This window comes from Bombina bombina, chromosome 1 (genome assembly GCF_027579735.1).
Source record: "Bombina bombina isolate aBomBom1 chromosome 1, aBomBom1.pri, whole genome shotgun sequence".
In the NCBI taxonomy this organism is placed as follows: domain Eukaryota; kingdom Metazoa; phylum Chordata; class Amphibia; order Anura; family Bombinatoridae; genus Bombina; species Bombina bombina.
The window spans coordinates 362,163,621-362,186,039 of record NC_069499.1 but is presented as its reverse complement, the minus strand read 5'-3'; the positions used below and the strand labels follow the sequence as shown (position 1 = coordinate 362,186,039).

Here is a 22,419-nt window from a genome sequence, read left to right as displayed (position 1 = left end):
TCCTTCCCAACAGGAAGTTGCAAGAGGATCACCCACAGCAGAGCTGCTATATAGCTCCTCCCCTCACTGCCATATCCAGTCATTCTACCGAAACAAGACGAGAAAGGAGAAACCATAGGGTGCAGTGGTGACTGTAGTTTAATTAAAATTTAGACCTGCCTTAAAAGGACAGGGCGGGCCGTGGACTGGATACACTACAAGAGAAATAAATTTATCAGGTAAGCATAAATTATGTTTTCTCTTGTTAAGTGTATCCAGTCCACGGATCATCCATTACTTGTGGGATACCAATACCAAAGCTAAAGTACACGGATGATGGGAGGGACAAGGCAGGAACTTAAACGGAAGGAACCACTGCCTGTAGAACCTTTCTCCCAAAAACAGCCTCCGAAGAAGCAAAAGTGTCAAATTTGTAAAATTTGGAAAAAGTATGAAGGGAAGACCAAGTTGCAGCCTTGCAAATCTGTTCAACAGAGGCCTCATTTTTAAAGGCCCAGGTGGAAGCCACAGCTCTAGTAGAATGAGCTGTAATCCTTTCAGGAGGCTGCTGTCCAGCAGTCTCATAGGCTAAACGGATTATACTCCGAAGCCAAAAAGATAGAGGTTGCCGAGGCCTTCTGACCTCTCCTCTGTCCAGAGTAAACAACAAACAGGTTAGATGTTTGGCGAAAATCTTTAGTAGCCTGTAAGTAAAACTTCAAGGCACGGACTACGTCTAGATTATGCAAAAGACGTTCCTTCTTTGAAGAAGGATTAGGACATAATGATGGAACAATCTCTTGATTGATATTCTTGTTAGAAACCACCTTAGGTAAAAACCCAGGTTTTGTACGCAGAAAAACTTTATCTGAATGAAAGATCAGATAAGGAGAATCACAATGTAAGGCAGATAACTCCGAGACTCTTCGAGCCGAGGAAATAGCCATCAGAAAAAGAACTTTCCATGAAAGAAGTTTGATATCAATAGAATGAAGGGGTTCAAACGGAACCCCTTGAAGAACTTTAAGAACCAAGTTTAAGCTCCATGGAGGAGCAACAGGTTTAAACACAGGCTTAATTCTAACTAAAGCCTGACAAAATGCCTGAACGTCTGGAACTTCTGCCAGAAGCTTGTGTAAAAGAATAGACAGAGCAGAAATCTGTCCCTTTAAAGAACTAGCTGATAATCCTTTGTCCAAACCCTCTTGGAGGAAGGACAATATCCTAGGAATCCTAACCCTACTCCATTAGTAATTCTTGGATTCACACCAATGAAGATATTTACGCCATATCTTGTGGTAGATTTTCCTGGTGACAGGCTTTTGTGCCTGTATTAAGGTATCAATTACTGACTCGGAGAAGCCACGCTTTGATAGGATCAAGCGTTCAATCTTCATGCAGTCAGTCTCAGAGAAATTAGATTCGGATGATTCAAAGGACCTTGTATTAGAAGGTCTTGTCTCAGAGGCAGAGTCCATGGTGGAAAGGATGACATGTCCACTAGGTCTGCATACCAGGTCCTGTGTGGCCACGCAGGCGCTATCAATATCACCGATGCTCTTTCCTGTTTGATTTTGGCAATCAGACGAGGGAGCAAAGGAAAGGGTGGAAACACATAAGCCAGGTTGAAGAACCAAGGCGCTGCTAGAGCATCTATCAGTGCCGCTTCTGGGTCCCTGGACCTGGATCCGTAACAAGGAAGCTTGGCGTTCTGGCTAGACGCCATGAGATCCAATTCTGGTTTGCCCCAACGGAGAACCAACTGAGCAAACACCTTCGGATGGAGTTCCCATTCCCCCGGATGAAAAGTCTGACGACTTAGAAAATCCGCCTCCCAGTTCTCTACACCTGGGATATGGATCGCTGACAGGTGGCAAGAGTGAGTCTCTGCCCAGCGAATTATCTTGTAGACTTTTGACATCGCTAGGGAACTCCTGGTTCCCCTTTGATGGTTGATGTAAGCCACAGTCGTGATGTTGTCCGACTGAAATCTGATGAACCTCAGTGTTGCTAGCTGAGGCCAAGCCAGAAGAGCATTGAATATTGCTCTTAACTCCAGAATATTTATTGGGAGGAGTTTCTCCTCCTGAGTCCATGAACCCTGAGCCTTCAGGGAGTTCCAGACTGCACCCCAACCTAGAAGGCTGGCATCTGTTGTTACAATTGTCCAATCTGGTCTGCGAAAGGTCATACCCTTGGACAGATGGGCCCGAGATAACCACCAGAGAAGAGAATCTCTGGTTTCCTGATCCAGATTTAGTAGAGGGGAAAAATATGTGTAATCCCCATTCCACTGACTGAGCATGCATAATTGCAGCGGTCCGAGATGCAGGCACGCGAATGGCACTATGTCCATCGCCACTACCATTAAGCCGATTACTTCCATGCACTGAGCCACCGTGGGGCGCGGAATGGAGTGAAGAACACGGCAAGCATTTAGAAGTTTTCATAACCTGGACTCCGTCAGGTAAATTTTCATTTCTACAGAATCTATAAGAGTCCCTAGGAAGGAAACCCTCGTGAGAGGAGATAGAGAACTCTTTTCTTCGTTCACTTTCCACCCATGCGACCTCAGGAATGCCAGAACTATCTCTGTATGAGATTTGGCAATTTGAAAGCTTGACGCCTGTATCAGGATATCGTCCAGGTAAGGAGCCACCGCTATGCCTCGCGGTCTTAGGACCGCCAGAAGTGAGTCCAGAACCTTTGTAAAAATTCTTGGGGCTGTAGCCAACCCGAATGGAAGAGCTACAAATTGGTAATGCCTGTCTAGAAAGGCAAACCTCAGGAACTGATGATGATTCTTGTGAATCGGAATGTGAAGGTAGGCATCCTTTAAGTCCACTTTGGTCATGTACTGACCCTCTTGGATCATGGGTAAAATGGTTAGAATAGTTTCCATCTTGAATGACGGAACTCTGAGGAAATGTTTAGGATCTTTAAATCCAAAATTGGTCTGAAGGTTCCCTCTTTTTTGGGAACCACAAACAGATTTGAATAAAACCCCTGTTCTTGTCCCTTCCGCAGAACTGGATGGATCACTCCCATTACAAGGAGATCTTGTACGCAGCTTAGGAATGCCTCTTTCTTTATCTGGTTTGCAGATAATCTTGAAAGGGGAAATCTCCCTTGTGGAGGAGAAGCTTTGAAGTCCAGAAGATATCCCTGAGATATGATCTCCAACGCCCAGGGATCCTGAACATCTCTTGCCCACGCCTGGGCGAAGAGAGAGAGTCTGCCCCCTACTAGATCCGTTGTCGGATAGGGGCCGCTCCTTCATGCTGTCTTAGAGGCAGCATTAGGCTTTCTGGCCTGCTTGCCCTTGTTCCAGGACTGGTTAGGTTTCCAGGCCTGCTTGGATTGAGCAAAAGTTCCCTCTTGTTTTGAAGCAGAGGAAGTTGATGCTGCACCTGCCTTGAAATTTCGAAAGGCACGAAAATTAGACTGTTTGGCCTTTGATTTGGCCCTGTCCTGAGTAAGGGTATGACCCTTACCTCCAGTAAAGTCAGCAATAATTTCTTTCAAACCAGGCCCGAATAAGGTCTGCCCCTTGAAAGGAATGTTGAGTAATTTAGACTTTGAAGTCACATCAGCTGACCAGGATTTGAGCCATAGCGCCCTACGCGCCTGGATGGCGAATCCGGAATTCTTAGCCGTTAGTTTAGTCAAATGAACAATGGCATCAGAAACAAATGAGTTAGCTAGCTTAAGAGTTCTAAGCTTGTCAACAATTTCAGTCAATGGAGCTGTATGGATGGCCTCTTCCAGGGCCTCAAACCAGATTGCCGCCGCAGCAGTGACAGGCGCAATGCATGCAAGGGGCTGTAAAATAAAACCTTGTTGAATAAACGTTTTCTTAAGGTAACCCTCCAATTTTTTATCCATTGGATCTGAAAAAGCACAACTGTCCTCAACAGGGATAGTGGTACGCTTTGCTAAAGTAGAAACTGCTCCCTCCACCTTAGGGACAGTCTGCCATAAGTCCTGTGTAGTGGCATCTATTGGAAACATTTTTCTAAATATAGGAGGTGGGGAAATGGGCACACCGGGCCTATCCCACTCCTTACTAATAATTTCTGTAAGCCTTTTAGGTATTGGAAAAACATCAGTACTCACCGGCACTGCATAGTATTTATCCAGCCTACACAATTTCTCTGGCACTGCAATTGTGTCACAGTCATTCAGAGCAGCTAATACCTCCCCAAGCAATACACGGAGGTTCTCAAGCTTAAATTTAAAATTAGAAATCTCTGAATCAGGTCTGCCCGATTCAGACACGTCACCCACAGACTGAAGCTCTCCGTCCTCAGGTTCTGCAAATTGTGACGCAGTATCAGACATGGCTCTTACAGCATCTACGCGCTCTGTATCTCGTCTAACCCCAGAGCTATCGCGCTTGCCTCTCAATTCAGGCAATCTGGATAATATCTCTGACAGGGTATTATTCATGATTGCAGCCATGTCCTGCAAAGTAATCGCTATGGGCGTCCCTGATATACTTGGCGCCATATTAGCGTGCGTCCCTTGAGCGGGAGGCGAAGGGTCCGACACGTGGGGAGAGTTAGTCGGCATAACTTCCCCCTCGACAGACCCCTCTGGTGACAATTCTTCTATAGATAAAGACTGATCTTTACTGTTTAAGGTGAAATCAATACATTTAGTACACATTCTCCTATGGGGCTCCACCATGGCTTTTAAATATAATGAACAAGTATCCTCTGTTTCAGTCATGTTTGTACAGACTAGCAATGAGACTAGCAAGCTTGGAAAACACTTTAAAGCAAGTTAACAAGCAATATAAAAAACGTTACTGTGCCTTTAAGAGAAACAAATTTTGACAAAATTTGAAACAGTGAAAAAAGGCAGTTACACTAACAAAATTTTTACAGTGTATGTAACAAGTCAGCAGAGCATTGCACCCACTTGCAAATGGATGATTAACCCCTTAATAACAAAAAAAGAATAATAAATGACAAAAACGTTTTTTAAACAGTCACAACAACTGCCACAGTCTACTGTGATTGTTACCCTCCTCAAACACGACTTTGAAGCCTTTTGAGCCCTTCAGAGATGTCCTGTATCATGCAGAGGGAAGCTGAATGTCTCTGTCAGTATTTTTAGCTGCACAGAAAAGCACTAAAATAGGCCCTTCCCACTCATATTGCAACAGTGGAAAGCCTGTTTCTAGGCAAAAATCAAACCAGCCATGTGGAAAAAAACTAGGCCCCAATAAGTTTTGTCACCAAACATATATAAAAACGATTAACATGCCAGCAAAAGTCTTATATTACACTTTTATAAGAGTATGTATCTCTGTTAATAAGCCTGATACCAGTCGCTATCAATGCATTTAAGGCTTAACTTACATTAATCCGGTATCAGCAGCATTTTTCTAGCAAATTCCATCCCTAGAAATATATTAACTGCACATACCTTATTGCAGGAAAACCTGCACGCCATTCCCTCTCTGAAGTTACCTCACTCCTCAGAATATGTGAGAACAGCCATGGATCTTAGTTACTTCTGCTAAGATCATAGAAAATGCAGGCAGATTCTTCTTCTAAATACTGCCTGAGATAAACAGTACACTCCGGTACCATTTAAAAATAACAAACTTTTGATTGAAGTTAAAAAACTAACTATAATACACCACTCTCCTCTTACTACGTCCATCTTTGTTGAGAGTTGCAAGAGAATGACTGGATATGGCAGTGAGGGGAGGAGCTATATAGCAGCTCTGCTGTGGGTGATCCTCTTGCAACTTCCTGTTGGGAAGGAGAATATCCCACAAGTAATGGATGATCCGTGGACTGGATACACTACAAGAGAAATAAATTTATCAGGTAAGCATAAATTATGTTTTTTTGTTATAAATGTCCTGTAGAGGTTAAAATCGCCTTTTGCTCTTAAGGTGCAATAATTTTTGGCCACATTGAACATGTGTATTTAATCATTTTGCGTTATTTAACGTTTTAAAGCAGTTTTGAAAAAATTGTGCGCTTTTTATTTCTTAAAGGCGCAGTACTTTTTAAAAAAAAATAAATCTTTTTATATCAATAAATAAAGTGTTTAACGACTATTGTGGTTATTGCTAGTCTGTTCAACATGTCTGACATTGAGGATACTAATTGCTCTATGTGTTTAGAAGCCATTGTGGAACCCCCGCTTACTTTGTGTACCTCTTGTACTGACAGGGTCTTACAATGTAAAAAGCATATTTTAGGTAGAAAGAAAGTGTGCCTAAGGATGATTCTCAGTCTGAAAAGAATCGGGATATGCCATCCAATTCTCTCCAAGTGTCACAACCTTTAACGCCCACACAAGCGACGCCAAGTACCTCTAGTGCGTCTAATTCTTTTACTCTGCAGGAGATGGCTGCAGTTATGTCAACTACCCTTAGAGGTATTATCTAAACTACCAGTGTTACAGGGTAAACGCAGAAGGTCAGGTATTAATGTGAATACTGAATCCTCTGATGCTTTATTGGATTTTTCCGATGTACCCTCACAGTGCTCTGAGTTGGGGGTCAGGGAATTGCTGTCTGAGGGAGAACTTTCAGACTCAGGAAATGTGTTACCTCAGACAGATTCGGACGTCATGTCCTTCAAATTTAAACTTGAACACCTCCGCCTGTTATAAATATCTAGAGGGTGCCTACTTACACTGATGTTTTTCCGGTTCCTGAAAGAATTTCGGAAATTGTAAAAAAGGAATGGGATAGACCAGGTATACCGTTCTCCCCTCCTCCTAATTTTAAGAAAATGTTTCCCATATCAGACACCATTTGTGACTCTTGGAAGTCGGTCCCTAAGGTGGAGGGAGCTATATCTTCCCTGGCTAAGTGTACAACTATACCTATCGAGGACAGTTGTGCTTTCACACATACCTTATTGCAGGAAAACCTGCACGCCATTCCCTCTCTGAAGTTACCTCACTCCTCAGAATATGTGAGAACAGCCATGGATCTTAGTTACTTCTGCTAAGATCATAGAAAATGCAGGCAGATTCTTCTTCTAAATACTGCCTGAGATAAACAGTACACTCCGGTACCATTTAAAAATAAACTTTTGATTGAAGTTAAAAAACTAACTATAATACACCACTCTCCTCTTACTACGTCCATCTTTGTTGAGAGTTGCAAGAGAATGACTGGATATGGCAGTGAGGGGAGGAGCTATATAGCAGCTCTGCTGTGGGTGATCCTCTTGCAACTTCCTGTTGGGAAGGAGAATATCCCACAAGTAATGGATGATCCGTGGACTGGATACACTTAACAAGAGAAATATATTTTGTTTGAAAACATTACCCCTGCACCTCAGGGTACTGCAAAACGACTTGACAACGATCTGGTGAACAGAACACAAGTTTAGGCCCAACCGGAGCTAATGCCTGCTGCCTTCTCAGTCAGAGTAAACTGCGCGTCTGAGGAGCGAAAATAGGCCCCGCCCATCATGGACGTCGAACAAAATAATCTGTATCATCGCAAGGGAAGCGGTTAGCAAAGAAAGCCATGTGGTCCCCTAAACACATCACAGTAATGCTGCAGCCATACTGATATTTGTATTTTATCAAACCAAATAAAAACGTTAAGCTGCCTCTCCCAGTGTCCCTTTTTAAATAACTTGAGCCCAGTATTATGTCAATGAAATAAATAAGTACAGGATTTTCAGTAACGCCCTTTGTGAACAGGTCTACTTCTTACCCCTTCCCTTGCAGGGAAAACAATGTCAGCCAGTTCTGATATACCAAGTCTCCTCAGAAATACTCCTGTAATTCACCTGAAAGTTCCACACATTGCCAGAGCCTCATCTCGCACATAACGCAGCAATGACACAATAAACAATATCATGTATAAACCCCCTATTAAATAATCCCCTTTCCAGGAATATTAACCTTTGATTCTTTAAAGATAAGAGACATCACACTGTGAACCTGTCTTCCGTGTTATCATTATTCAATAAAAAATGAAACAATCTTACCAGAATCTACACCGTGGAACAGGAACACGCCCCTTCAAGTGTGACAGGTTAGTATCCTCACTACTGACATGGACTTGTGTAAAAAGCAGGCAGCAAAACTGGTCAACGCTGATTGCTTGTGGAGCTGTTAATATAAATCGGGATGGTTTCGCAGAAGGACTCTCCCTGCATCTCCAGACTCTAACTTTCATCAATGCTCTCACTGAGAGGCTGACAGGACTACTTAAAACTCCAGTACCATTGCGAAGAGTACTATCCTCCATAAGAGACTACTCCGAACTTCGGTACTTCTCTGCCGTCCTCCTGTGACGAAAGGCAAAGAATGACTGGGGGATGAGGGAAGTGGGGGAGATATTTAAGCCTTTGGCTGGGGTGTCTTTGCCTCCTCCTGGTGGCCAGGTTCTTAATTCCCAACAGTTATGAATGAAGCCGTGGACTCTCCTCCCCTTTAGATGGAAATACTCCTACAAGATTCACGTTTTACATAACAAGTAGATACATGCCTTGTGTCTAGCTTAAGGTCGCGGTTTTAATACCAAGTATCAGAGTACAATAAAAGAACAGAAGACAGTTAACAACAATATAAAAAAGGACAAGGTCACTTTTAAAGAGCAGAATGCTCATGGTGATTGGAGCTTGAATAAAATATATATCAGAATTAGCAGATAATTATCCAATACATTGCAAGGGACAAATTGGACCCATTACATGATTAAGTTAGGGTATTTAAAAAATATGTAAAAAGAGAGCTCCTATAGCAACCTTTTCTCCAGAGTTAAAAAAAGGAGCATGATAATATGTTCTGATAAGGAACATGGAAGATGCATAGTGTGGGGTATAATTTAATAACTAGGATAACAGAATTTAAAAACTTACCTGATAAATTACTTTCTCTTGCAGTGTATCCAGTCCACGGATTCATCCTTTACTTGTGGGATATTCTCCTTCCCTACAGGAAGTGGCAAAGAGAGCACACAGCAGAGTTGTCCATATAGCTCCCCCTCTAGCTCCACCCCCCAGTCATTCGACCAAAGGTTAGGAAGAAAAAGGAGAAACCATAGGGTGCAGTGGTGACTGTAGTTTAAACAAAAAATTTTACCTGACTTAAATGCCAGGGCGGGCCGTGGACTGGATACACCGCAAGAGAAAGTAATTTATCAGGTAAGCATAAATTCTGTTTTCTCTTGCAAGGTGTATCCAGTCCACGGATTCATCCTTTACTTGTGGGATACCAATACCAAAGCTTTAGGACACGGATGAAGGGAGGGAACAAGACAGGTACCTTAAACGGAAGGCACCACTGCTTGCAAAACCTTTCGCCCAAAAATAGCCTCCGAAGAAGCAAAAGTATTGAATTTGTAAAATTTGGAAAAAGTATACAGTTTAGACCAAGTGGCTGCCTTACAAATCTGTTCAACAGAAGCCCCATTTTTGAAAGCCCACGTGGAAGCCACTGCTCTAGTAGAATGAGCAGTAATTGTTTCAGGAGGCTGCTGGCCAGCAGTCTCATAGGCCAAATGGATGATGCTTTTCAGCCAAAAGGAAAGAGAGGTAGCAGACGCTTTCTGACCTCTCCTCTTACCAGAATAGATAACAAACAAGGAGGATGTTTGTCTGAAATCCTTAGTTGCTTGTAAATAGAACTTTAAAGCACAAACTACATCAAGATTGTGTAACAGACGTTCCTTCTTCGAAGAAGGATTAGGACACAGAGAAGGAACAACTATTTCCTGGTTAATATTCTTGTTAGAAACAACTTTAGGAAGAAAACCAGGCTTGGTACGCAAAACTACCTTATCTGCATGGAACACCAGGTAAGGTGAATCACACTAAGGCAGATAATTCTGAAACTCTTCGAGCAGAAGAGATAGATACCAAAAACAAAACTTTCCAAGATAACAACTTAATGTCTATGGAATGTAAAGGTTCAAACGGAACCCCTTGAAGAACTGAAAGAACTAGATTTAGACTCCATGGCGGAGCCACAGGTTTATAGACAGGCTTGATTTTGACTAAAGCCTGAGCAAACGCTTGAATGTCTGGTACCTCTGCCAGACGCTTGTGTAAAGGATAGACAGAGCAGATATCTGTCCCTTTAAGGAACTAGCTGACAATCCTTTCTCCAATCCTTCTTGGAGGAAAGACAATATCCTAGGAATCCTAATCTTACTCCATGAGTAACCCTTGGATTCACACCAACCCAGATATTTCCGCCATATGTTATGGTAGATTTTCCTGGTGACAGGCTTTCTAGCCTGAATCAGAGTATCTATAACAGACTCAGAGAAACTACGCTTTGATAGAATTAAGCGTTCAATCTCCAAGCAGTCAGATGTAGAGAAACTAGATTTGGATGCTTGAACGGACCCTGTATTAGAAGATCCTGCCTCATTGGCAGTGTCCATGGTGGGACAGATGACATGTCCACTAGGTCTGCATACCAAGTCCTGCGTGGCCACGCAGGCGCTATCAGAATCACTGAAGCCTTCTCCTGCTTGATTCTGGCGACCAGACGAGGGAGAAGGGGAAACGGTGGAAAAACATAAGCCAGATTGAAGGACCAAGGCGCTGCTAGAGCATCTATCAATACCGCCTTGGGGTCCCGGGACCTGGACCCGTAGAGAGGAAGTTTGGTGTTCTGACGGGACGCCATCAGATCCAACTCTGGAGTGCCTCATAGCTGAGTCAGCTGGGCAAACACCTCCGGGTGGAGTTCCCACTCCCCCGGGTGAAAAGTCTGACGACTTAGGAAATCCGCCTCCCAGTTGTCTACTCCTGGGATGTGAATTGCTGAGAGCTGGCAGGAGTGATCCTCCGCCCACCTTATTATTTTGGTTACTTCCGTCATCACTAGGGAACTCTTTGTTCCCCCTGATGATTGACTTAAGCTACAGTCGTGATGTTGTCTGACTGAAATCTGATGAATTTGGCCGCAGCTAGTTGAGGCCATGCCTGAAGAGCGTTGAATATCGCCCTCAGTTCCAGAATGTTTATCGGGAGAAGCTTTTCTTCCCGAGACCATAAGCCCTGAGCTTTCAGTACCAATAAAATTTATATTTTTTATCTCCACATACGTTTGTGCAGCCTTCAACTTCTTCCTACTCTTTGGATTTTTTTGCTCATTATCAGCGTATGGGAAACGCTGTTGGGAAACAGTTGAACTTTCATTTTTCCTCTGTGGCATTCATGGTGTGAGCAGCTTACAATTAAGGTGCTGGAATACAGGTGCGCCCGGCGTGGAGAACCTACAAGGAAGAGACGCCGAGATACAAATGCACATCCCCTCTCTGCGGTGAGTAGAACCGGGTATTTCATATTATTTGTACCGGTATGGGGCTATACTTTGATGGAAACATTTCTTAGGAACTTATCAAATTTATGAACTGTGTTCACATGAAGCATCTATAATATCTGTCACCATACATTTAATTTAAGTACCACGCAAAACAAAGGCTCACAGCATAGTTATTTACTTTTGCACTGAAGTCCTGAAAGTGCCGGGAAGTGTTTTTCCTTTACCTCTCCCTGCAACAAGTGGGACTGGACCGAGACGGAGGGCCACCTAGCCATTGTGGATTCCGGTGTGGGGTAATTTCTTCAAGACTGAGGTACAACCCTTTACATTTAGTTGTTGTGGATAAACGCTTGCCATTATATAAGTTCCTCCTGAGGTACTAGTGATATTGCAGTTTTGCTTGTGTCTGTGCACAAATTATCGTTACAACAATTGAATATACAGTAAAAGCACAATTTCGTTCATTCAAAGGGACAACAAGCTTCACCATACTTAGGTATGCTAATTCACTGAAAGAGGAATATTATATTATATGAGCACTTTGATGGACTAATTATACAGAGTGAACTATACTACATTACCAAGAAGCTTTATCAGGTATCTAAGAAGAATATGTGTGAATGCTGAATTTTTTCTATGATTTTTTTCCCTTTTCTTTTCTTCATAAGAATACCAATATAAGGAATACGTATTTTTTCTAAACATAATAAAATTTGAAATATAATTTAAAATCAGTAAATATCTGAAATTTGCTATTAAGCTTCAATCTGTCAATATGGCTTATGGTAATATTGCATTAAGGCGCACAAAATTGGAGAATTTAATTAAGAGCACAAATACCCAAGAATGCACACAGGGAGATATTGTCAATTTATTCTCAAGTAAAGAAAAACTTAGTATCAAGGAACTTAGATTGTGGTGGGAGATAGAATTCCTGCAGTTGTATATAAATGAGAACAAAGTCCCGAGAGGGCTCAGGATGAAAAAATATCCAGCCAATGAAAGGGATGACAAAGCTTTCATGGATGACTGGAATGAAACCCTGACCAAATGTTCCTTGACACTGATGGGGAAGTTATTAGGCAAGAAAAAAATAGAAAGGGAAAGAGTCCTTACAGACCTTACAGAACTACAGGAAACGGTTGATAAAACCAAGGAGGATACCAGATTTGAGGCATTCCAGAAACAGTTCAATGAAACAATGGAGAAAGTTGACAAAGAAATTATGGAGAGGAAGGTAAACAAGTACCAACGAGATTGTAAGGACTATGATTTGGATGTGGTCTACAATTGGAATACCAGCGAGAAGAATATATATGGAAATAAAAAGAACAAGAAAGACAAGAATGACTGGTACAGAAATAAGAACAAAAAGAAAAATTCCACACAGAGAAAAAAGTCACTTTTAGTGAGAGCAGTTTTGCAACTGATAGTTCCATCAATACAACCACAGAATTATCAGAATCTTCAGAAACAGAACTAGAGTCAGAAGAAAATCAACAGGAACAGATGATCAGTCCAGTAGAGAGTAGTGAGGAACGAAAACCCGAAAGAGATCTTGGAGCTAAACCAAAAAATGTAACTAAACGCAAACCATTTTCAGAAATTGTTAAACAAGATGTTACACCTACCAACAATCTCAACAAAGAGAAAGGAGGGAATATGTCTGTACCAAGATATCCAAGCAGAGCTAATAAAGAGTCAAAAAATGTGAAGAGCCAGAGGGGCAAAATGTAATCAGTCTAGTATACAACTTACAGAAGATCAACATAAAGTTCTGGCAAAAGGGCTTGGATTTGCCCCTACAAATGACTTTAACCTCTTTGATGTATTGGTTGACCTTAATAAATTTATGAGAAAAATAACATTGAAAAAACATTTTTCAGAATCTATAGATAATGATACTAGCCTTGCTCCCTGTATAGATTTACATGTTGACCAACCAGTTACTGGGAAAATAGAGGGAATGAAGTTTGATGAATTATGTGACCTTACTAACCTTGTAACATTACAGAGAGATAGTTTAAGGTATAATGAACAAGATCTCATAATCCCAAAAAGTAATTTGAAACATACTAATAAATATTTTTATCCTTCCCAATCTAGGAGTGAAAATATTGACCTTTTTCATACTATTGTTGAGCAAGAAATTATTAAATTACATAGTATTGAGACTGGGAAAATAAAACAAAAAAACAATCTTTCTAGAACTGAATGGCAGGCCCTGCGGGACCTTCAAAAGAATGAAGATTTAGTGATCACCAACTCAGATAAGGGGGGCTCTATAGTTGTCTTAGACAGAGTAGCTTATGAGAATGAAGCTTATAAACAACTAAATGACAGGGACACATATAGAGCCCTCACCTTTAATCCAACAATAAAATTCATTACAGAATTGGACATAATCTTGGAAGAGGGAATCAAATTAGGTATCTTAGACCAGAAATTAGGTGAGTCTTTATCAGTAAAATTTCCAACAATATCCACCTTTAAACATCTACCTAAAATCCATAAAAATCCGTTAAAACCATCTGGTAGGCCCATCATCTCCACTATAGGTACACTTGGAGAAAAGTTAGGGGAATGGGTAGATGGGCACCTCCAACCTATTGTTACTAAAATGCCAGGCCACTTAAGAGACACCAAACAGTTACTTAGAAATCTTGATGGATTTAAATGGGATGAGTCCTACTTGTTAGTAACAATAGATGTTGTTTCATTATATTCCTGCATCCCCCACAACCAGGGCTTACTAGCACTAGAAGAATTTCTTAAATTTTATACTAATTTTGATTTTGTGTTTATTAGCTATTTAGTTGATGTAGTTAGTTTTCTTTTGACTCACAATTATTTTGTTTTCAAAGATAAAATTTATTTACAGCATAGGGGAACAGCAATGGGGGCAAAATTCGCCCCCTCTTATGCTAATATTTACTTAGGTTACTTTGAGTTGTTTAAGATATTTGGTGAGCTAAACAGCTTCAAAGAAAACGTCAAATTCTACACTCGTTTTATTGACGACGTGCTAATAATATGGCAGGGGAATGTTACACAATTAGAAGAATTCGTTGAATCCCTCAATGATAACAGCATGAATTTAAAGTTTACTTGGAGTTGGGCAAAAGACCATATTTATTTCCTTAACCTCAAGATTAAAATTGACAATCTAAAGAGAGTAGTAACTCTAGAAACATATAGAAAAGAAATAGCAGGAAATACCATTCTGAGGGCTGAGTCTAACCACCCAAAACATTTAAAACGTGCAATCCCAAAAGGCCAATTTATCAGGCTTAGGAGAAACTGTAGTAATATTGATGACTATAACAAACATGCAGATCTCCTAAAAAAACGACTTCAGGAGAGAGGGTATGATAAAAAACCATTGGAAGTTACACAAGAAAATGTTAAACAAATGGATCGAGCAAGTTTACTCAAAGATAGGATAAAAACTAATACCATGGAGAATAACTTAGTTTTCTCTACACAATTTAGTAACCAGTATGATAAGATTTGCAGAATCATTAAGAGATACCTTCCAATCCTAGAAAAGGAACCTTCCATGAATAATCTTTCTAATAAAGGGTTTAGCTTTGTGTCTAGACGGGCAAAAACCATAGGACAGCATGTAAATAGAAATTTTTCAGAGCCAAATAAACAACCTACGCTGGAGGCAAGCTGGCTTAAAACAGGGAATGGCACCTACAAATGTGGGGTAAGGCCATGTAAATGTAATTATGTAAAACCTGGAGATAAATTCTATTCCCATATAACTAAATGTGAGTTCAAAATATACCAACGTCTAACTTGTCAATCTGACTATGCAGTATATTTGATATCCTGCAAATTTTGTGGGAGTCAATATACAGGGAGAACAATAAGACCCCTAAAAGATCGCATCCGCGAACATCTCTTATCTATTGAAGCATTGGAGCCAAAGACTCCTGTAGCTAAGCATTTTGCTAAACATAGACAAGGCCACCCTTATAATAAATCCATGATAGATAAAATGTTATCATATTTCCAGTTTCAAGCAATAGACAGAGTACCCAAGAGAATAATTGGAGGTGATAGATTGGCAAAATTAAATAAGAAGGAAGCATTTTGGATCCACAAGCTGGAAACAGGTCACCCTAAGGGGATGAATAAAATCTGGGACCTCCAACTATACACAGGAATATAATTACTCCTATATAACGTCTGTTTTATGATGATCCTTTAAAGGGCTTACCCCTTACTACTATACTAATTTAATGTCATATATTTATTGGAGGTAAGGTATATTGTAGACAACTCTAGTGTATTTTTTACATTCATTTAACCGTTCCTGGGGTATATATTTATATATAAATGCCTTTAAGAATCAACACACTTTAGTTTAAATTATGGTAATAACTTAAGTATCCCCTACAGATTTGCCTGACAACCATATATAATCCAGCTATGCAAATATGTCTTGCTTTATACTTCCCCTATAATAGAAAATTTGCACAAAAACAGCTAAAAATACTTGAATGAATAAATTGTTATTTTATAAATATATAATTATTGTTATTAATATTGGATTTTAAATGTTACATTTATGCCTAGATATGTTGTACCTGGGTTGTCAAATCATATAATAATATACATTGTTACTTTAAACTTAAACCTTATAGATTTGGCAAACCATGGGTTAACAGATATTTAGGTATAAATGATTGATGAGGGACACAGCTGCTATCCCTGATGAAGTGCCCCTAGAGGGCAGGAAACGCGTCAGAGAGAGCAGCTAACTCCCTGTATGCTAGGGTAACTCCATTGCGAGTATGTGCTTGTAATAATTTTTAATGTACCAATAAAATTTATATTTTTTATCTCCACATACGTTTGTGCAGCCTTCAACCTCTTCCTACTCTTTGGATTTTTTTAACTCTTTGTTCCCCCTGATGATTGACGTAAGCTACAGTCGTGATGTTGTCCGACTGAAATCTGATGAATTTGGCCGCAGCTAGTTGAGGCCATGCCTGAAGAGCGTTGAATATCGCCCTCAGTTCCAGAATGTTTATCGGGAGAAGCTTTTCTTCCCGAGACCATAAGCCCTGAGCTTTCAGGGAGTCCCAGACCGCACCCCAGCCTAACAGACTGGCGTCGGTCGTTACAATGATCCACTCTGGTATGCGGAAACATATTCCCTGAGACAGGTGATCCTAAGACAACCACCAGAGAAGAGAATCTCTTGTCTCCTGGTCCAACTGAATTTGAGGAGACAAATCTGCATAATCCCCATTCCACTGTTTGAGCATGCATAGTTGCAGTGGTCTGAGGTGTATCCGAGCAAAATGGACTATGTCCATTGCCGCTACCATTAATCCGATTGTCTCCATGCACTGAGCCACAGATGGCCGGGGAATGGAATGAAGAACTCGGCAAGTAGTTAAGAGTTTTAATTTTCTGACCTCCGTCAGAAATATTTTCATTTCTACCGAGTCTATTAGAGTCCCTAGGAAGGGAACCCTTGTGAGGGGGGAGAGAGAACTCTTTTTGATGTACACCTTCCACCCGTGAGACCTCAGAAAGGCCAATACAATCTCCGTGTGAGACTTGCCTCTTTGGAAAGACGGCGCCTGAATTAAGATGTCGTCTAGGTAATGCGCCACTGCTATGCCCGTGGTCTTAGAACCGCCAGGAGGGACCCTAGCACCTTTGTGAAAATTCTGGGAGCAGTGGCTAAGCCGAAAGGAAGAGCCACAAACTGGTAATGCTTGTCCAGAAAGGCGAACCTGAGAAACTGGTGATGATCTTTGTGGATAGGAATGTGTAGGTATGCATCCTTTAGATCCACGGTAGTCATATATTGACCTTCCTGGATCATTGGTAAGATTGTCCGAATGGTCTCCATTTTGAATGATGGGACTCTGAGGAATCTGTTTAGAATTTTTAGATCCAGGATGGGTCTGAAAGTTCCCTCTTTTTTGGGAACCACAAACAGGTTTGAGTAAAAACCCAGCCCTTGTTCCACGATTGGAACTGGGTGGATCACTCCCAATTGTATGTAGATCTTCTACACAGCGTAAAAACGCCTCTTTCTTTGTCTGATCTGTAGCCAGACGAGAAATGTGGAACCTCCCCCTTGGAGGAGAACCCTTGAATTCTAGAAGATATCCCTGGGATACAATATCTAACGCCCAAGGATCGTGTACATCTCTCTCCCAGGCCTGAGCGAAGAGAGTCTGCCCCCTACTAGATCCGGTCCCGGATCGGGGGCTACCCCTTCATGCTGTCTTGGTGGCAGCTGCAGGCTTTTTGGCCTGTTTCCCCTTATTCCAGCCCTGGTAAGGTTTCCAGGTTGCCTTGGGCTGTGAAGCGTTACCCTCTTGCTTTGCAGCCGGAGAGGATGAAGCGGGGCCGTTCCTGAAATTACGAAAGGAACGAAAATTAGCTTTGTTCTTTGTCTTAAAGGACTTGTCCTGAGGGAGAGCATGGCCTTTTCCCCCGGTGATTTCTGAAATAATCTCTTTCAATTCAGGCCCGAAGAGGGTCTTTCCTTTGAAAGGGATGTTCAAAAGCTTGGATTTAGACGACAGGACTTTAGCCATAGCGCCCTGCGCGCCAAAATGGCGAAACCTGAATTTTTTGCCGCTAACAGCTATTTGGAAAGTGGCGTCAGTGCTAAAAGGATTAGCTAGCTTTAGAGCCTTAATTCTATCCATAATTTCCTCATATGAGGTCTCCGTCTGGAGCGAGTCTTCCAGCGCCTCAAAACAGAAAGCGGCTGCAGTAGTTACAGGAATAATGCAGGCAATAGGCTGGAGAAGAAAACCTTGTTGAACAAAAATTTTCTTAAGTAAACCCTCTAACTTCTTATCCATAGGGTCTTTAAAAGCACAACTGTCTTCAATTGGTATGGTTGTGCGTTTAGCAAGTGAAGAAACAGCCCCCTCCACCTTAGGGACCGTCTGCCACGAGTCCCGCGTGGTGTCAGATATGGGGAACATTTTCTTAAAAACAGGAGGGGGAACAAAGGGAACACCTGGTCTATCCCACTCCCTAGTAACGATATCCGCAATCCTCTTAGGGACCGGAAACGTATCCGTGTAAACAGGGACCTCTAGGTACTTGTCCATTTTACACAATTTCTCTGGGATCACCAAAGGGTCGCAGTCATCCAGAGTAGCTAAAACCTCCCTAAGCAAAACGCGGAGGTGTTCTAGTTTAAATTTAAAAGCCAATGTATCTGAATCTGTCTGAGGAGGGACCCTTCCTGAATCAGAGACTTCTCCCTCAGACATCAAATCCCTCGCTACCACTTCAGAGCGTTGTGTGGGTATATCGGATACAGCTACCAAAGCGTCAGAATGCTCATAATCTGTTCTTAAAACGGAGCTATCACGCTTTGCAGGTAACACGCGCAGTTTAGATAAGAAGGCTGTAAGAGAATTATCCATGACTGCCGCTAAGTCTTGTAATGTAAAAGGGTTAGACGCACTAGAGGTACTAGGCGTCGCTTGCGCGGGCGTAACTGGTTGTGACACTTGGGGAGAGGCAGACGGGCTACCCTCGTTACCTTCAGTCTGAGAATCATCTTGGGCCACATTCTTAAGTGCAACAATATGATCTTTAAAGTGTATAGACATATCAGTACAAGTGGGACACATTCTGAGAGGGGGTTCCACCATGGCTTCTAAACACATTGAACAAGGATTTTCCTTAGTGTCAGACATGTTTAACAGACTAGTAGTATACACAAGCAGGCTTGGAAATCACTTTAATCAAATAAAAAACACAATTTGAAAAAAACGTTACTGTGCCTTTAAGAGATAAAAAGAGCACACAATTTTATAAAACAGTGAAAAATGCAGCAATCCTGAAATTTTCACAGTATGTACCCAAAGCCTTAATAAGATTGCACCCCAAGTTGCAAAACGATTAACCCCTTAATGCCCAAACCGGAGCAACCTAAAGCCAACACCCGGTTAAAATTACTACAGCACCTTGCCACAGCTTTGCTGTGGCCCTACCTGCCCTTAGGGATCAGATTTGGGGGAATATAGCTTCTTTAAGGCCCTCAAACAGCAGCAGGACCCTCCATGTGAAGCAGCATGAAATTCTCTGCAATTCTAACTGCGCATCTGAGGCGCGAAATTAGGCTCCTCCCACTCTATTCCGGAGCTGTGAGGCCTAAGAAATCACTCCTAAGTGAATAAAAAATAGCCATGTGGGTAATAACCTCAGAAAGAACCCAAAAGGGCTTTCAAAGTGTCTTGCAAACAATATTTTCCTTAGCTAAACAATCGATTGCCCTGAATAAGTGTCAACCAGCATAATTAGCCCTATTATGTAAGCATTCAATTCCTTACTAAAGTCTGTGAACATAGCTTACCCTCCCCTCATGGGGATATTGTCAGTGTCTTCTAGCATTATCTCAGTCTTGTCTAGAAATAAATGACTGAACATACCTTATTGCAGTTCACCCTGCAAACTGTTGCCCCCCAACTGAAGTTTTCTGGTACTCCTCAGTCCTGTGTGGGAACAGCAGTGGATTTTATTTTCAACATGCTAAAATCATTTTCCTCTCAGCAGAAATCTTCATCACTTTTCTGCTAGAGAGTAAATAGTACAAACCGGTACCATTTAAAATAAACTTTTGATTGAAGATAATAAAACTACAATTTTAACACCACATTCACTTTACCCTCCCGAGAGAGACCCTAGTGCTTAGAGCCGGCAAAGAGAATGACTGGGGGGTGGAGCTAGAGGGGGAGCTATATGGACAGCTCTGCTGTGTGCTCTCTTTGCCACTTCCTGTAGGGAAGGAGAATATCCCACAAGTAAAGGATGAATCCGTGGACTGGATACACCTTGCAAGAGAAATTAACTATTTTATGTATTTTTAGATGGAGTAAATTATAAACACATAAATTTAAAGGGACAGTAAAGACAACATTAAACATAGAATTTTAAACAACTTTACAAAGTTCTTCTGTTTTTAAATTTGCTTTATCTTTGTATCCATTATTAAAAATTAAAGCTAGGTAGGCTTATAAGATCTTAGGAGTGTGCATGTGTCTATAGATGCAGATGGCTAGACACATGCACACTTCCAGAGCTAACCTAGGATTACTCTTTATAAAGGATACCAAGAGAACTAAGCAAAATTGATAACAGAAGTAAATTGAAAAGTTGTTTAAAAATGTCATGCTCCAGACAATCATTAAGTATATGTTTTAACTATCCCTTTAAATATTTAACATACATCCCAAGTCCAGATTAATTTTGGCACTCATAATTCATACACTGTTCTGAAAACCAACTAAAATACAATTATGACATTATCAGTGGATTATAAATTAGGTATTTTTAATACTAGCTAAAAACAAAATCCTACTTTACATGTCCTTAAAGGGACATGACACCCACATTTTTTCTTTTATGATTTAGAAAGAGAATGCAATTTTAAACATCTTTCTAATTTATTTATATTATCTAATTTGTTTTATTCTCTTGATATTCTTTGCTGAAAAGCATATTTAGATATGCTCAGTTGCTGCTGATTGGTTGCTGCACATAGAGGCCTCGTGTGATTGGCTCACCATGTGCATTGCTTTTACTTCAACTAAGGATATCTAAAAAAAAAAGCAAAATAAATAATGGAAGTAAATTGTAATGTTGTTTAAATTTATATTCTCTATCTGAATCATGAAATAAAGATTTTGGGTTTAGTGTCCCTTTAACTAGAATAAAAGTAGCACACAAACACAAGAAAATGTGTCTAGTTCAAAGACAAAAGTCAAGTCTAAATTACAGCTCAAAATGTTTTACTAATCTGTAACTTCTGAAATGATTTGCACAACAAGAATCCATGCAGAATAGAATAATCTATTGGTACAAGCATGTATTACCTGTATATCCAGGGGTATATCAGCTGTGGAAGGAGGAGGAGATTCTTCACACACAGCCAGACTCCGAACTAGTTTTAACTTTGAATTGGACTGAAGAAAAATGATTTACAATAGATCCAAAAGGTCAAGAAAAGACTTTCCACAGCAAAAGCATCACAGCATGCTGTGGCTGCATCAAAATTAAATAAAATGGCAAAGCTTTTGCCTTTCAGTAAAGCACACAAGTTGAACAGTACAGAAAGCAAAATAAGACTGAACTTTATATTCACAGTCACAAAACAAAAAATACACAAAACAATAAAAGCGCCAACAAAAAAAAGTAAATACAAATGTGCATTTATAATAAGACAGCACACAAATGCATGAAGGCCTATCCAAGCATGCCGGCAAACAAATAGGTTACTATACCTTCGACCTTTTTCCTGATTGCGACAAAGGTTGTACTGGCCGCTAAAGGAGTAGGTATAACAAAAGTTCTCATTAAGACAAAATAAAAACAGAGAGAGATATGAGTGCAAATACAAACATAGCTAAAAAAAATCTGAGTGCAAAGATGTTTTTAGAACGGTCAACACAAGCATAATTCTTAATGATAATCACTGCAAAACTAATTTAAACCTTAAAAAAAAAAAAAACAGTTAAAGAGGAACTGTGTTTTGGTCTAATATTTAACAATAAATGTGCTCTGCGGTATAGCATCTCTTTTTATTAGCAGCTTGCTATCTAAATACTGTTGAAATGGAAAATGCTGAGAGAAGAAAAAAAACAAATTATATATTAAAATGTTCAAAAACAAGATCATTCAAATAGACAGAATACAAAATAAATATGGTTAAGGATTCATATATGAATGTAGTTTTAACTAAAGTTAACTGTTTTATTGCTTCTTTAATCGACTAGGAAAAAATACTGACGGCATTCTTATGTGAAACTATAGTGACTGGCTTTATAGATTATCATATCCTACAAGAACCTGTTAATGCTGTAAGAAAAAGTAACAGCTACATTCCTATTAGCCACAAAAAGTGATGCATAGGATGCTGAAATCGGTGTACAGTAATCCGAAGCATCTGCTAGAATTCTTAAATCAGCAAGTAATCTTACAATGGCACATGAATAAAGGAGAATTTCTACAAAAGATATAGCACTGAACAGATTTTTTTTTTTTTTTTTTTACAAGGCCTCTAATATGCTTCGAATGCCAAATGTCAGAAGCCTCACTAGCACACAATTTCACAACTACAGTAAAAGTTGTGAAGATGTAGATACAACATTAATGACAGATACA

General features: G+C 40.5%; 1 protein-coding gene across 8 annotated transcripts in view; it reads right to left on the bottom strand.

The window, feature by feature from the left end:
- R3HDM1 (R3H domain containing 1) overlaps nucleotides 1–22,419 on the bottom strand; it is a 546,502-nt gene that overhangs the window by 420,551 nt on the left and 103,532 nt on the right. For 5 of the 8 annotated variants that reach the window (XM_053698246.1, XM_053698242.1, XM_053698239.1 and 2 more), the window contains exons 4-5: nucleotides 21,540–21,581; nucleotides 21,132–21,221 (exon numbers count right to left, since the gene is read on the bottom strand). The exons of 2 other annotated variants lie outside the window; for them this stretch is intronic. In XM_053698246.1, the coding sequence (XP_053554221.1) occupies nucleotides 21,132–21,221; nucleotides 21,540–21,581 (132 nt within the window). The remainder of the gene's footprint in view (nucleotides 1–21,131; nucleotides 21,222–21,539; nucleotides 21,582–22,419) is intronic. One more of the 8 variants, XM_053698243.1, reaches the window with a different exon arrangement.